The 16,672-nt window shown below is 42.3% G+C and overlaps 3 protein-coding genes across 3 annotated transcripts; all 3 read right to left on the reverse strand.

Moving 5' to 3' along the window:
• Positions 1 to 453: 453 nt before the first annotated feature.
• LOC127762596 (uncharacterized) lies at positions 454 to 3,050 on the reverse strand. Its single transcript, XM_052287087.1, has 2 exons — positions 1,476 to 3,050; positions 454 to 939 (listed from the first exon to the last, which is right to left on the reverse strand). The coding sequence occupies exons 1-2, from the start codon at positions 2,734 to 2,736 to the stop codon at positions 629 to 631; spliced, it is 1,572 nt and encodes a 523-aa protein (XP_052143047.1). The 5' UTR covers positions 2,737 to 3,050; the 3' UTR covers positions 454 to 628.
• A 139-nt stretch (positions 3,051 to 3,189) lies between these two features.
• Positions 3,190 to 9,733, reverse strand: LOC127762587 (lipoamide acyltransferase component of branched-chain alpha-keto acid dehydrogenase complex, mitochondrial). Its single transcript, XM_052287079.1, has 9 exons — positions 9,636 to 9,733; positions 7,623 to 9,554; positions 7,376 to 7,519; positions 6,478 to 6,603; positions 6,007 to 6,386; positions 5,665 to 5,912; positions 4,977 to 5,065; positions 3,641 to 3,868; positions 3,190 to 3,547 (listed from the first exon to the last, which is right to left on the reverse strand). The coding sequence occupies exons 2-9, from the start codon at positions 7,863 to 7,865 to the stop codon at positions 3,434 to 3,436; spliced, it is 1,572 nt and encodes a 523-aa protein (XP_052143039.1). The 5' UTR covers positions 7,866 to 9,554; positions 9,636 to 9,733; the 3' UTR covers positions 3,190 to 3,433.
• Positions 9,734 to 11,288: 1,555 nt separating this feature from the next.
• Positions 11,289 to 14,819, reverse strand: LOC127762607 (uncharacterized). Its single transcript, XM_052287095.1, has 8 exons — positions 14,703 to 14,819; positions 13,217 to 13,298; positions 13,061 to 13,128; positions 12,858 to 12,955; positions 12,491 to 12,627; positions 12,151 to 12,218; positions 11,778 to 11,841; positions 11,289 to 11,556 (listed from the first exon to the last, which is right to left on the reverse strand). Exons 1-8 carry the CDS (start codon positions 14,711 to 14,713, stop codon positions 11,539 to 11,541), a joined length of 546 nt encoding a protein of 181 aa, XP_052143055.1. The 5' UTR covers positions 14,714 to 14,819; the 3' UTR covers positions 11,289 to 11,538.
• Between the last annotated feature and the right edge of the window lie 1,853 nt (positions 14,820 to 16,672).

Here is a 16,672-nt window from a genome sequence, read left to right on the forward strand (position 1 = left end):
TCATATGGACATACACATGGAACTCCTCATAATCCTTACGGAAGGTCTCGCCATAGATGGTGTGAAGTTCATATTGTTCCCCGGTTTGGTGTGCGTACTTGCGCAGCGCGGCATCTGCCATCTCAAGCAAGCCCTTGTAGCATCTCCTGATGTTGTTCCTCCTGTCATTGATGATTCTGATGATCTTTGGTCTCCGCTCCCGGAGAGGAGGCTGCGGCGGATCATCCGGTAGCGGCGAAGGTGCCAGCATGGCGGAGAGGCGCGCAATGTTGGCCGAGGAGAGCACGCTGTTGCCGGCGACCACCGACACCGCGTCGCGCTCCACGGTGGCCAAGAAGGGCGCCATGGCAGCAGGTTTCGGGTGTTGAGCCGCCTCGGCAGCCGCCCGAAACGCGGGGCTTCAGCCTCCGAATCTTGGGTCTCGTTTGGCAACATACGATTTGCAAAAGTTACACTAAACAACCAAAACTACCAATCGTGCATTATGTCATACTTGCCACAGAATATTTCAGAATAATAACACCAACGATAAGCTAGCTCTGTAGTTTCAAACATTTATACGTAAGTAAATAACTGTTCGAGAGAGTTGTAGGTGAAGAATAGTACTGCAAGTTAGAGCATCACAATATCAGACAAATCTCATGGAATAGCCGGAGATATCATCATCGCTACTGTCCTCGTCACTGTCGTCTTCATCCCTGGTAGATAGGTCTCTGATACGTGCTTTGATATCGGTTATAACTCCATCCAAGTACTCAACAAGTCCGACGTCCTTGTCAGGATCAAAAAACCTGTATTCGACGTCAGCTATGCTTGGCCAATCCCAGCCATGGCCATAGCCATTTGGATCCATCTTGCTATGCTTCTTCCCACAAAAACGCATGCCAGCTTCCGGGTGATCAATTCTGTGGTTCTCGATAAGACAACCATGGCAACTATCTGCATTTTGTAAAAGCAAGATAAACAGACAGCATTAGTTCTTGAGAACCTGAAATACGATCGTAACAGTGGAAAGGTAAAAAATTTGCCAACAGGTCAAGATGCTGTCTAATTACTATATTCACTATCAGAGGCAACTTATCAGCCAAACACCTCTTGGTTGCAAGAGTTACTTTCAGGCGCAAAAAGACTTTCCCAGCTACAGTAGATATATTACTCAAAGGATGGCATCCTACTTTTGATTTATCTCAATTCCAATATCAGCAATGCAGGAAAGACTTGTCGAACAAATGCCTCTGGTTTGTTTCATTAGGAGAAAAAAATCTCACAGGTGACATAAGATCTTCTAATTAAATGCAACAACAACAATATTTTACAGGCCTCCTGGTGAAAAGAATATTGCAGTTTAACTAGAATTTACACGCCAATTAGCAATATATGCAACCATATATACTGCACATGCAAGCCAAATAACATAAGTAGCGCTTAATTTCAGTGCTGAAATTTAAAGGGAATTTGAAAGTACACATACGTACCGGCATCATTTGGCCACGGTCGCACTATGCAGCACAAAGTGATTTCGGCTTCATGATACTTAAAGCGTGGTGGACGAAGAACTTCAGCAAAGAAGCAGACTGGAGAAGCTTGCAGGCACTGGCAGCTGGAGGGAGAAGCCATGAAATTGATGTGGATATACTCAGCACGCTCGTTGCGATCCTTGAGGAAGGTTTCACCATAGATGGTATGAAGATCATATTCTTCCCCAGTTTGCTGGGCATACTTGCGCAGCGCTGCATTCGCCAATTGGAGCAGGATCTTGTACCAGCCTCTGAGGTTGTTCCTCCTGTCATTGATGATCCGGATGATCTTTGGACTCCGCTCTCGGAGAGGAGGCTGTGGCGGCTCATCTGGTAGCGGTGAAGGCGCCAGCATGGCGGAGAGGCGCGCGATGTCGGATGAGGAGAGGCTGGGCTTGCCGGCGAGCACCGACGCCGCGTCGGTCACCACGGCGGGCAGCACGGTGGCCAAGAAGTGAGCCAGAGCAGCAGGTTTTGGGTGCTGAGCCGCCCGATACGCGGCGGCTTCAGCCTCCGAGTCCGATTCCGCGGGTAGTGGTGGTGGTGGAGAGCCGCGTGCGGATGCGACGGCGGCGCGGAGGTCGGCGCGGAGGTGCCGGAGCGCGTCGTCGCGGGAGAGGTCGGGGCGGCGGTGGCGCAGGGAGGCGACGAGCCCGTCGAGGGAGCGCTGCACGGCGCGGCTTAGGGAGTTGGCGGTGATGACGGCGACGTCGATCCGGTCGTCGGCGTGGAGGGGGAACGCGGCGGCGTACCAGATGGAGTTGAGGAGGATGTTGTCGGCGGGGTGGTGGAGGGGCCCGTAGCAGTGGCCGCCGACGAGGACGCCCCGCGCGAGCGCGGTCCGGAGGTCGGCGGCGGGGAGCCGCCGGATGGCCTCGATGTAGTCGATGTGGATCAGGCTCAGCAGGCTCCGCCGCAGTGCTCGAGCTTCTTCTTCTTCTTCTTCTGGAGCCTGCGGCGGCGGCGGCGGCACCACCTTCTCATCATCATCATCATCGTCGTCCTCCTCCTCCTCCCCCTCGTCGCTGTCCTCCACCACGTGTGACGCCGGCGGCATCACCTCGTCGTCGTCCTCCTCCGACTCAGAGATGAACTGCTGCTTCCACCAAGGCAATCTAGGGGACTTGCGCTGATCCGACCATATTCCGAAGGAGCTCAACGGTGGGGGCGAGGAGGAGGCCTTCAGCGGTGAGCCGGCGGACACCACCTCCTCATTCATCTTATCACGCCCACGGCGGCGACGGCCGTTGCTACGGCGGTGAATGCGAAAAGAAAAGAAACCCCCGTTCTTCCCGGGCTCCGGGAGAGGCCGAGGCGGCCCGGAAGCGGAAGCTGGCACAGGGCAAAACTCCCGTGCTGAGTTGTCCTGCAACTCAGCGAGACGAGAGGTGGGGCTCAACTCAACAAGGCAACCATGGCAACCAGCCAATGAGCCAAACTTGAAAAGTTTAAGCAAAATACATGGAAACTTCGGCGGCAAAATGACTGATTGGCAAAACTTAGAACTGGCTATAACTTAACAATCTATTTTTTCATGATTTTGACAACCTTAAACATGAAGTTATATGGTAAAGTTCTGTGTCATATGATGCATTTATTCTTTTAGCAAGTACTACTACGGCACTTGAGGAAAAGACAGATTTATCACGCAAGTAGTTGCAATACTTGGCACTTTTGGGAACAATTCCCTGCTTTATTCCAGTGTGGTAGAATTATTTTACACAGTGTGCCATTGCACTGTCAGCTCACTACATTCATATAAATATTTACTTGACAGATTCTTTGTCCAGCAAAAAGATTTCATAGGCTTACAGTACGAAATCTCCATGCGATCATGCCAGATTGCCTGTGTTTTCAGGCTTTCAGAGCACCTGTGCAAATGGTCTGCCCTCGCCTGCATCAGATATCCAATTGGATCATCGCATATGCAGCAATAGCAGTTCTGGCTTCTCCACAAGGCTTTTCCACTCATTACAGAACCTTGCAACGGTGGCGCCGTCAACAACTCGGTGATCAGCTCCAACAGTCACCTGCATGGTATGTACAACAGGATATCACACAGTAAGCTCAAGCATTGGAATGCAGGCTCATAGTAGGCAGAAGGGGTTAAGATGATAACATACATTGATTATTGAGGAAGGATAAACATTTTTATCATCATCAAAGCGAGGAAGTTTTTGAATGCGTCCGAGTGCAATAATGGCAACTTCAGGCAAGTTGAGAAGCGGAGAGCCAAACTTGCCACCAATGGCGCCTATGTTGCTTAGTGTTATGGTTCCACCAGCAATATCTTCTGTGCTCAGCCTGTTGTGCGATGCCATCTCATGTAGACGTGACAATTCTTTTGTGATCTGGTACGTGTAAACATTTTCAAGATGAATAAAAATCCAGGCAGCCAATAAGACAATCAATTATGTCTAGATGTAACTGGACCACTCATAAGTTCACAATATATATATCATCTAAAAACAAAAGGTGGTACTCTGTTGAACCTCATATAAGAAGGGATGGAGGGAGTATCATGTTTCTTAGGTCAAGCGACTTCAAAATATGGGAAACACTTTTAATCACTTCTGGCTAGAGTATTATCTTATCTCAAGACCAAGAACACAATAAATGTCGACATTTTCTAGGGTAACAATGCTCATTTCTGAAGACAAGCAATTACTTAATATCCTAGATGTCACTTACTTCATTGCATCTAGATCATGCATGTTATCTGAAGAAAATAGAAAGAACCAAACATTTAATTAACGAGGCAACTGACTGCACAATTATGTGGTAAGTGTAAAATACAATTATAGTTACTATTCAACTCAATTACAGGAATTGTTTAATATTTAACCCGACAATGTATTGTGCGCATTTAACTCAAGCAATAAATGTTTCTTATATTTTTTTTTACCAAATAATTGTACTAAAAATCAATGAGAACAATCAGAAATATGAACCGCCAATTTTTTTTATAAAATATCTACTAAAAAATTAAAGAAATTCAGTATGACTAGTTAGTTGCATGGCGTGGTGTAAGAAATTGGTTGCAAAGAAGACAATCAGAGATAGTTCTTTGGCTATGATTTGTCTTCGAAGGGAGCTCCTTTGAACCTTGTATTTCTTTGCTCCAAATGTTAGCATATAAAACGACGAAACATGATTGACATGGTAGTGTTTTTTCTCTCTTTCTTTCCCTAAATATAATATTTGTTTCCATGTTCCAAAAATTCTTTTCTACCGTTTAGATTTAAATCAGTCCTCCTAAGAGTATCCAATTGTTAAGTATGGTCCATTACATTGAGGATTGAATTTTTTCCAGAGGATTTTTATGTTTCTCATTTTTCCTAGCAGCCGTGAAACTACAGTTGACTTTGAATGCAAACATGTAAGAGAATTGAAATTTCAGAAAAGTGAGGAAATACTCATGAATTTACATATAAAAAACAGTTGTTGACTAGTGGCTACCTCCAATATTGAAAGCGATTGAACATTCTTGATGTTTGGCACCACTAATCCATGTTCTGTAGCCATAGCTACCCCAATGTTATGGGATCCTAAAACAACAAAACCATCCATTGGTCATGATACCTTCAGCACAATAAGGTGCCATGCAGAGATAATTAACATAACAATACTTTAGTCCACTACGCAAAGAAAAATGTATATTTTTATTCACAGTTATCTAGATAAATGGTATACATATGCATTCAAAACTATAATATAATCTGAGACGGGGAAGTGGTGTGGGTTATAATACTATCATTTTTTAGTTTTTATGGGAGCATTGAAGCTAGTCAGGTACTCCTATCTGGTACCTAAGAAATAAGAAACATATGCCGTTGGTGTCATAAGGTATGCTGCACAAAATCAATCCAGCCCAAAAGAGGCACTGCTTTAGTTCTTTATTGGGAGTTGGGTTGATGATGAGTACCACCATATTTGGCAAATATAATATAGGGGTTTAGGAGAAGGCATACACACAACAAATAAATTTCTTACTTATAATTCAGTTTTAATGAGAAGCTAGATTATTAAATGGGACATCATCTGATGAGAGATAAACTTCTGCACCTCGGATCTCTTGAACTATACTTTTAGGATCCTCTTTTCATTAAAGGTAACAGAGTGTAACAAGAAACTAAAAAATGCATACCTTTGAAAATAACTTCATTGGTTTCCTCAACAAAACAACTGTTCAACAAAGGGTATTTACTCAGTGCCTCAGAAAGAGACTTTATGAGGAATGGTAGGAAGGTGTGCTTGATAGTATGATCTTTATTCGCATTTTGAAAGGATGCCTTAAGTTCCACAAGAGCATCACAGTTTATTTCCTCCAGATAATGAAAATGTGGTACTTTTGCAGCCAGGGTCATTGATTTGACCATTGACCTCTGGTAGCCCCTGGAGAAAGAAATGTTTATGTCAGTTGTCAGAGTTATAACTGGAGCTGTAATAACATATCAAAGTAGGCCCATCACGAAAACTTGCATGATACCTGAGAGAAATTCTTCTATCTTCATAAGAGTTAGCATCGGGTAATGATCCCCTTCCCTCCAGTAACTCCACTTGATCAATGTTCTCTTCCAAAGCTGATGTCGGTTCTTTGCAAAGACCCTTGCTGGCAGCATAACTCAGAACATCTTCTTTCAAAACTCTACCATCTTTTCCTGTTCCCTGAATATCACTTATGTTGAGCCCATACTGCTTTGCTAGATGCCTAACTGCTGGTGTGGAGAGTGTGCCACTAGGAACACTGCCTTCACCAGAAGGATTTGCAGCATCCACTGCATGTGAATGATCAGTGGATGAAGCTATACTATCATGAGATACAGTTTGGCTGTCGCCCACCATCATCTTCAGTAAAGTTTCACCAACCTAAGATAAGCAGATTAACTTAAGCAAAATAAATTCAGGCGAATAACTCAAGTATACCTCTGTTGAGATTGAAAAAGAATCCCAAAGCTACCTTCACAATGTCACCAGGACCAAAGTGAATCTGATGTACTTTTCCTTTGAAACGACTTGTTATTTCGATAGTTGCCTTGTCACTCTGTACTTCACAGAGCCTCTGGAATTCATCTACTTGATCACCCTGCAAAATGAACGAGTTAAAAAAAAAGTCATTTCCAGAATAGCATTGATATCTCAGAACTCAGATAGGGGGCCTAAAATTTGAGATGAGGTTAAAGGCCCTGAAAGAAGCAAATCTAGTTTGGACATTGAACCTCACTTAGCAGCTTACAAATCGAGTTATAGGCATCAATGCATTTTTGCAGTTGTTTTCAAGTTTGTTATTTTAATTATCAAGGCCAGAAACATGGATATGAAAGTTGTGAAGATTCCACTCACACTGCTCAACTGTCTAATCCGTTTACTTTGTGGTATTCACTCAGCAAGAACTCATCCACTGAAGAACAAGCATGGCTTTGTGCAATACTGCAACTGAAGTACTGAATGGTGTGCCAAAGCATCATCCTATTTATCAAATCAACAACCAGCTAGGAAAGGAGACCAAAATTGCTCATGGTAACAGCGTCTGACCGTCTGTTCATAGCCAATTTATAGCATGCCTTGTTATCTGTATGGTACAATGCACCACATAGATTGCACTGAAACAACATTCTCGCAACACATATGACAACTGAAATTCACCTCACTGAATGTACCAATTGTTTTCATGGTAACTACTAACAGACCAAACGCGCTTACTGAAATAAATCGTGCAGCATCAAATCCAATATACGACAAGTAATCGCATGATCAAACTAAGAACCGGTCGGTCTCTCCATTAGCGCGAGTAGCTAACTCCGTAGTGTAAGGTAATAGAAAGCGAGCCGTAACAAATGAAGACGCGCTGCGCTCACCTCAGTGACGAACCAGCGCAGCAGCTCGCACTCGGCGATGCCTTCCCCGGTCTGCGCCAGGGGCACGTCCACCAGCTCAGCCGCCGTCGACGCCGCGGACGCCTCGGTCGCGAACCACCTCCTCCCGACCCCCGCCCGCCGCCACTGCACCGTGTGAAAAAAATCCAAATCCGCCATCAGAGGGGGGACGCACAGGGTGACATGAACCGGGATATCTAGCGTCTAGCGAGAAGGAAGTCTACCGCACATTTAGGCCGTCGAGGAGCCACGCGGGCGACGGCGACGACGATGAGAAGGCATCAGGGGAAGCGAGGCGGAGCGGGGATAGGGGGAGGAGGAGACCGCGGAGAGGCGCCGGCGAGGGGGCGGCGGGTGTGGGTCCCACCCGCGGCGGCGGAGGCGGAACCGGAGACGGCCGCGGGGCGGCGAGGGTGGGCCGGAGGCCGGAGCGGGAGCGGGAGCGGGAGGCGAGGCGGAGTACACAGGCCATATGCTCCTCCTTCTCCTAGTGCTGCTGCTTCACCGGCGTGACGTCACCGGCGATTTGTGTGCATCGGCGGGGGAGGAGAAGGTCTGGATGGATTGGTAGGCGGCGGCGCGGTGGTGGTTGTGGAAGACGACGGCGAGGAGGAAGACGAGAAGTGCGGGACACTTCGGAGCAGCGAGGGAGTGGGACTCCTCCCTCCGTCTCTCTTGGGAGTGTTTGTTATGTTAGCTCGTGGAAAACATGGATCAAACGGAAGAGGATAGGTGACACTGAGCTGAGCTGGAGGATGGAGGTGAATAGGGGATAGCTGAGCAAAATCATTCACGCTTCTTTTGCTAGCAAAATGTTTGTTTTCATATACCACCGTACTCCGTACTATTTGTTTAGGCTTAATTTTATTTAATTTTATTGGTTTAGACTTTTAAACCAGTTTTCAGTTTATATGCTTGATAAGTTAGTGGCTTTAGAGCATTAAATTTAATGGTGAAGAAGTCACACTCCTACTTCAAATAAGTCAAAAATAGGTTGTTCAACTTAACTTTTGGTTTAAGAGTGTAAGAGTAGTTTTTGGCTTTAAAAAACTAAACAGAAAAACTTGTTCGTTCGTTTAGGCTTTTTTTTTTCCTTATAAGCTAACTTACAAATCTAAACAAAAAGTGCCTTAATAGCTTAATTTGAGTCTTATACTCCCTTCGTCCTAAATTATAAGGTGTCCTTTTTTAAGAAAAAATCAAACTCGCTAACTTTTAATTAATAATCATACTAATTATATATATGCTACATATATTTTTATGTGATGCTAATTTTATATTTGTTGAGAACATAATATAGAATAAATTGATTATCAAAATATGTCATTAAAAACCGTGTAAAAATATACGCCTTATAATTTGGGACAAAGAGAGTATATAATATAATAATCAGATAAAAAAGGTTATTTAACTTGACTGTGTATATCATCTATTATAGACATGATAATTAAATTTCTATCTGTTGGTTATTTAACATCTTGCAGTGAATGGACTATGCTTCAACTTTCAACTTCTGATCGGTTATACCAAAATATCAGTGCGAATTGGGTTACAGACTGTCTCAGCAAAGAACGTTTGGGATGGAAACATACAAAAACTAGATAATACCCTGCGCGTTGTTGCTGGGAATAATAAATAAATTTCAAAGATGCACCATGAGCATAGTAGCATATGAGGAAAGAAAAAAAATAATCCTAAGTGATTGACTTTGTAAAACCTTTATAATGGCAATAGATTCCTTATGTTATGGAATGGATGGAGTAAAAATTATGTGATGAGCTATCTAAACTTAGGTAGCCGTGGTTAAAAATGCAACAGAATTGCAGGTGAGATACATAGGTGCTGACCGGATAGACCTAGTATTGGAACAATAAAATTAAAGTCTGTTACCTCGTTGCTGAAGAATGAAAATATATACACCATCAATAAAATTATGCAGAATTATATGTTTAATGTCCATATGAACCTTTCTAAAAAATATCTATATGAACTGAGACTGGAAGGAAAATATATAGGTGGTGTACTGGAACTGATATCCTCATTGACTTGGTAGCCTTGTATTCTGCATAATGTATTTTGTAGTACAGCTCTCCCTCACTGATCCTTTTTAGCTCGGTTTTAGTACCTCAGTAGTTTTTTTAGGAGTACCTCAGTAGTTAATCTTGCAATAGAATGCTAATCAGTAATCAGTTCATGAATAAGTTGCTGAAATATCATATTTTTATTGCGGTAAGAAACGTACATTTAGCCGGAAGTAACAATTACTCCGTATTATTTATATGTTGTCATATGATACGCCAGGAATGTGCAGTCAAGGCTTGTAGCAAATCTGGTCCATGACTACCATACAATTACAAAATTGATAACCATCACTAAAAAGACTCTCATTTTGTATTCAAACATCTACATACATAGTCCAATTATCACTGTTAGATGGGAATCATAACTAAACTGTTAAACGATCATAGAGAATGGTAGAACAAATTCCTGCTTAGCTATCGGAGTTGGGAAAAGGATTACCTCTATAATATATAATTAAGTTCTCATCCTTCGTTAACTCCTTGCAGTGTTCATAGCTTTCAGAAAACTTCCGAAATACCAATATTACTAAGCAGATTCAGAGTCACAAATATGTCCAGATCAGTTGCACCAGCACCTTACATATACCGTGATATAACTTCACCAGCTAAAGATCATAATTGAATACCAATTAAAAAAACTTCATCGGCTTAACATGCCCATACATTCTTAGATCTGATTGGGTGACAAATCAACCAATGGATGTATATGATATTGTTTTCCATACCCTTCAACCGCTTAAGAGACAAATCAAGAGTAAAAATCAACGAAGTCAGTAACCATGGGCCTAAAACCTGGGAAACAAAAGAGGATGGGAAACTACAGCAACAAAAAAATGTGTTAGAGAGTCAAACTGGGTAAATAATGCTACTATATCCTAAATATGAACCATAGTACAAAATTGAATTAAATATTGATAGGAGAAATCGAAATGGTGTGCATGTATGAGTGAGGTTCTATTTTGATGAACAAAATCCGATCGAGCAAACAAAAGGAAAAGGGAAATTGGTGTGTGATCACCTGTGTTAGATCATTGGAGTGATTGGAGAGATAATAGTGTGAGATGCATATGAATCAAGCTAGTATAAATCCAGGAACAGGAGCAGACTGCCAGCTCCAGTTGCTTGGTAGATCGATGGATACGCAAGAGGGATAAATTTGATATAGTGAAAGAAATAAAAGAGGGATAGGAGGAGAAGAAAAAGCAAGCCATTAATTGATGGATGTACTTGATGACAGTCGTCGGCAGTTTCAGTTCCTCACGGCACCGCGATGCGAAGAGGCGAGCAGGCACGGGAGAAGAAGCGACGCGGGAGCGGGGCGCGCGATGCAACCAGGGGACTGCAAGCGGGATCGCCCGGCGCGGGAGGCCATGGGGTGCAGGCGTGAGCACGCTAGCTGGGATGCGATGCGATGGGGGTCGAAGGAGCGGATGCGCGATATTGAGATTCTTGACGGTGCGGGCAGCAGGAGAGGGGGAGAGGATGCGGTGCGGACGGGGATGCGATGCAGTGCAGATGGTTGATCGTTCGATTGAAATCCAACGGCCATGAGAAAATGAGGTCACGTGGTATCAGAGAGTAGAGAATTCCTAGTAGTAGGGATGATTTATATAGGTATATAGGATTAATCATCTACGCAGTGACAACAGTCTAATCATCTACAGCGATGACAGTCTTCGGAAACCGTGTTGCATGAATCACAACATCATGAAATCTTGTTATTTTTGCAATTTTGAATATCAAGCCTCAAACGAAACAAAAAATAGCTCATCTGAAATTTTATTGGTAATAAGTGCAAATCATTAGTGATAGGATTACCAACATTGTACAGTGTTCTGGATTTGATAATACCAAGTGAAGCGTTGAACACAGCACTATCAGTCAAAGTTTTGCCAAACATCTCCAAAACTTGATGGTCACAGTAAACTCGAACAGGCTTGGAGCACCATGTAGCTGCTGGCTATTTTATGTGTTTACATGACACAAGATGCATTGATACATAATTCCAGCCCTCATTACATTTCAATATGGCGCAGCAAATTATGCTTCCCTAGTGGATTTTACTTATTCGAGCCGTTCCATCTGTCAAAGGAAACATTTGTGCGTCATCATCATCAAAGCTTAAATTAGAAAAACAAAACTTACTAATAGATTTTCGAGTACTAGCACAATGACGTTCAGAATATATTACAAGTTGCTTGGTTTCCACTTCATCTAGGTAGCAAAATTACAACTAATGCAATAATTTCACCTATCACTGAAAAGGAGGTTAGTAAGAGGGATGCATGGGGAGAACAGAGTACCTTCCACAGGCCATCATTTAGATAGTGCATATTGTCAACTCCAATTCCTTTGTTGATAGTCTTACTACAAAATTCAGGAACACCATTGTCAACAAGGCAGCACAAGAGGTTTTACAAACAAAGAATGTGAACGATAATATTAAGGAAAGCTTAAATTTTGTTAGTGCAGAAGATTGTATGTTGAGGCAGGCAATCTAAGAACTCGTCACAAATACATATTAAACATTTCTAAATATCAGTAATTCAGTATTGAATTTGACTGAATATCCCTCAAAAGACTGAGTGAAGAAACAAACAAAAGTTCACACTAGACCGCTCTAATTTACAGAGTAGGAAGTAATGATTAGTGATTAATCCTTCAATAAGATCTTACATGTCCTTTGCTGACATCTTTGTATATCCAATTGCCAATGCATGCTGTTTGCCTTCAGCCATTATAGCCTGATACACAAATTTCAAGCCAAAAAAAAGAGACTCATGGTTGCAATGTTCAGGAAGGATAAATAGTAAATAAATTTAAGCTAATTAAGATGAACAAATCAAATAATATAATCTTGTGCTAAAATAGGGTACAGTTAAGTTGTCGAATTTAACATGGTAAAAAACACTAAGATATAAACATGTTATATTGTTAACTATGACCACCTACAGATGAGATTCATTCTTAATGCATCTACAGTTGATGAATAGAGGTTTAGAGGCAAGTCTTTTACCACTGGTGTTTCCTCCTCAACTTCAACATCCAAGGAACCACCTGGAGATGTCAATCCAGGACACATTATGTTTGCACCAGAGAGAACAAACTTGATAGCACCTCTATCCACTTGGAACTTCTTCATGATGTCAGGATCTGATCCAATGAAAAGGCAAGATTCATGGTTTCCATTAACAAATAACTAGCGTAACTTCCATTCCAGTTGATATTCTCCACCAGGAAAACTTTAACAATTGCTGGAGTCTATACACATATGCATGCCCAAAGATAATGCGAAATGGTGGAGCCCACACATAATGATTAACATCATAAAAAAAGAACTTAGTGCAGATTTCATGCCAGGAAAAAGGAGAGAAGAAAATTACACTGATGAAGAAGGCGCAAGGTTGGCATGTAAGGACCATCACGGATATTGAAAAACAGTGGGACATTATTCACCACCACAAGATTCAGATGATTTTGGCTAAAGAAAGAAACCAACTGTGATCAGTGCACATTTAAATAGTTCAATCTTGCAAATTATTGGCTATCTAAGCATGCATATGATATGAAGGATAAAACTACTCACCATTTAACAACAATCATAGGCGACTTCTTTGGAAGTAAGTCATCTAGTAGAGGTTCGAGGCCAGGGTACTGCAATAGAGTTAATATCAATATAGCTAAACAGCAGAACTGAAATGTAAGAATAGAGTCGTATGCAAATTTGTTGTTGTCACAGAACCTCATCAGCAATACTTTGCCGAATCTTCCGCTGCACAGAGGCCTTAACTTGATTCTGCGCAGATATATCTTCAAAAGAGAACCTGAAGATAAAATAGAACAAGTTTGTTTGTGTGAATAACATATCCAAGTGCAGAATCAAATACAACCGATAATACAGAAATCATAGCTAATTAGAGCGTCCCAGATGAAACCATCAAAATCATGTGCTTGCAAGTTGCAACAATCAGTAAACAATTCTGTATAATTCAATCATCTGGGAGCTGAAGCTTCAAGTTTTCATTTCAGTTGCTTAGTATTTTTCATAGAACTATGTAATTCAAGAGCAATTAAACATTCTGAAAATAAGAGGTGACAAGAATTAATCTGGTCCTTGTTATAGGTTCAAGTCAGACATCTGCACATCTATTTTGGCTAGTGTATAATGCAAGTTGGAACTGATTCATCAAATATACAAATAATCAGAAATGTGCATATAAAAGTTAACATTGGTGAAGTGAAAACAAATATCACAACTGTTTTATGCAATGTAGTGCATGAAAAGTAAGCCACTAAAACAAGCTTTTGCATTGAGACCACTCCACCTAATAGCTAGAAACTGCAGGCAATCTAAAATAACATAATCAAGCTATGCCATATAAAAAGAGATAATTTGATAATTGTTGTTACAGGATTTGACTAAGAGAGATTACTATAACACCCTTTTGAATTAGATTCTCCAGCAGACAAACACCGCGAGAAGGCGCTGTAAATTGCATGAGAAAACCAGCAATACAGGCATGAAAACTTTAGAAGGCACAAGTGTGGAAACAAAGGAATGATGGACCAGAGCATGCCAGTGAAGCACATGGCACAACCAAGTGAAGTGTTACAGTCAAGAGGAACTTGAGTAGATGATAATTAATTTGTAGTTCCCCGAATCTATATCTTTGTTCTAAATTTGTAGTTCCACTACTTGATGCTCTGAGGGAGCAATGATGCCCCCTAAATCTAACATCCAATGTATATACTCTACCACACCAAGATGGCTACATTAATCGCTAGAGATGCAATTATGTTCATCAAGTGATCTAAACTTTTGAGTAACATGTGCTATGTACCACTAGAAACACAAACATCACATCATCCTTGCGGACGCATAAAACTAGCTCTATCCCCGAGAACGCATCATGGCCATACGAATACCAAGGACACATGGGAAAGCATCGTCCATCCAAAAGCTTCATCCCTCTTCTAAGCTCAAAGCCCCCTTCCGGACCGGATAGTTCAACAGCGGCATTTAAGCAAAAAAAGAAAAAAAAAACTAACAGGGCAGTAGGCAGATCCCCCACTTCCCGATCTAGAAGACAATCTCTTGCATCATCGATTCAGAAAATAGATGAATAAATTCCACGAATCAGATCGGTGGATGGCAGACCATGGAAACAGATCAAATTGCTGGGTGGGAAAGCAGAGGGGAGATGGCGGAAGGGTGGGGGCCGACTCACTTTTTGAACATGGTCGCCGGCGGCCGGCGGTGCGATTAAAGCGGAGAGTCGGGAGAGGAGGTAAAACCTAAAGCTACGGCAGAGGAGGATGCGGCGGAACGGAATGACCCAAAGCGAACCAAGAGTCACGTGCGGTTTCAGCACAAACCAGGGGATACCATTCCCACCAGATGGGCCTAAACCGTCTAGTGGTGGGCCCAAAAGAAAATAAGCGGAAAAAGTTTGTCCGGTGTCCCTCAACTATCGGACGAGTTTTATGCGAATTTTTTTTCATTTTTAGATTTTTTTAAAATATTTACAGAAATAATCTATCGGCCAAAAAAAATTACAAAAATAGACCCTGCCGCCCCAGAGGTGGGCGGCAAGCTGACGTGGCAGATGGTGGGTCGACCGCGCCGTCTGCCGCCGTTGGCCAAAATTGAGGGCGGCAAGGGGCTAAATGCAATTTTGGCAACCCATAAAGAGCTTGGGGCTCGTACTTTTTGCAGAGGGCGGCAAGGGACCCAGATGCAAAAAGTACCCCAAATGATTTTTCTATGTTATGTTAATAATAATTAAAGAAGTATTTATTGGTAAAACTTGTTAATATTGTTATAAAAATGTATTGAAGTTGGTTGTTTCGCAATTTCATATATTAAGTAAGGTATTATTTTGTAACTTATTCGACGTATTAGTACTCGGATAACTGATATAGGCCTATCGCAGTCTCGGTCGTAGAAACATTATATGGACTTAAACAAGGAGAATTATGTAACATAAAGAAATAGTAGTACAATTTGAACATGATACAACTATTTCCATTGCGGTTACATAGATGATATTAGATTCGAACTAGGAGGGAGGTAGTGCAATAGTTGAACACAATGACTATATAGTAATGGAATAAGGAAGCATGACAGTAGAAATTTCAATATGCCAAGTTGTCCGATAATAGTTAACCCCTACGTGAGGATCCCTCTCCTCTCTCAAACCGCGCTTTAGTAACCCTTTATTGCTCTGGTAGTTCAAGCTGCACAACACGGCAAGGTGGAGTTAGAACACTTCTGGTGTCTATCCATTCTCTGTATTGACATCTCCTTGGTGGTTCCTGGGAGGAAAGAATAGATGTGAAGCGAGCAAAGTTAGTAAATGTTGTGAGAAAATAAGGATTCATGTAATCAAAATATCTTACCATGAAATCGTCGTCAAAAATATTTGGACAAACAAAGAACCTTCGACTCAATGTTGTAGGCTTTATGGAACGAAGAACCTGACAACGATCACCACACCTGCATCTTGGACGGGCTTCCTATAGAGGGAGTGCCGTAGTTAGCACCCGCTAGTCGCACTGTTGTTCACAACATTGTCGTTCGTAAGCCGCTTTTCTCTGTAAGTATTGTTCAGTACTTTCGGATGCGAAATACCAGCGACCTTCTTGTAAACAAGTGGTTAGGTCGAGAACGGGATTTTCTGTATCGACCCACTAGATGTATGCGCAAGCCGTAGTGCGGGTCTGCCGAATAGAGTAGTGTTACGAAGAATAAAACGATTGCCCATACGGAATGAATAAGCATATGCAGATAGTAAAATACCTCACGGTCATAGTTAGGGCACCTAAAAAAGCGCCTTCCTCGAATATCAGGATTCCTCGAAGCCATTAGTTGGCATCGATCACCGCATAGGCAGAGAGGACGCTGGCACCAAGGTGGTAGTAGGTATACACAAGGATCGCTACGCCAGTTCGGATCCTCAACGCCCAGGCGTCTAGCCATTGACGAAAGCCGGTAGGATTTGTAATGAAGCAAGTGGGAAAGAGAGTACTGAATGTGACTGAGTTCTGAAAGATTGTGAGGCCTCGCTCGTTAAGGCGACTTATATAGGCACCAAAAATCGAGTGATATCATTGACATGTGAACGTGGCGGGGCATGGTGGGTACGCCTGATTGGCGCCAAAAGTTACATGCCTGATTGGCGCCGAAAGTTACATTGGT

This window comes from Oryza glaberrima, chromosome 1 (assembly GCF_000147395.1).
Source record: "Oryza glaberrima chromosome 1, OglaRS2, whole genome shotgun sequence".
Classification (NCBI taxonomy): Eukaryota; Viridiplantae; Streptophyta; class Magnoliopsida; order Poales; family Poaceae; genus Oryza; species Oryza glaberrima.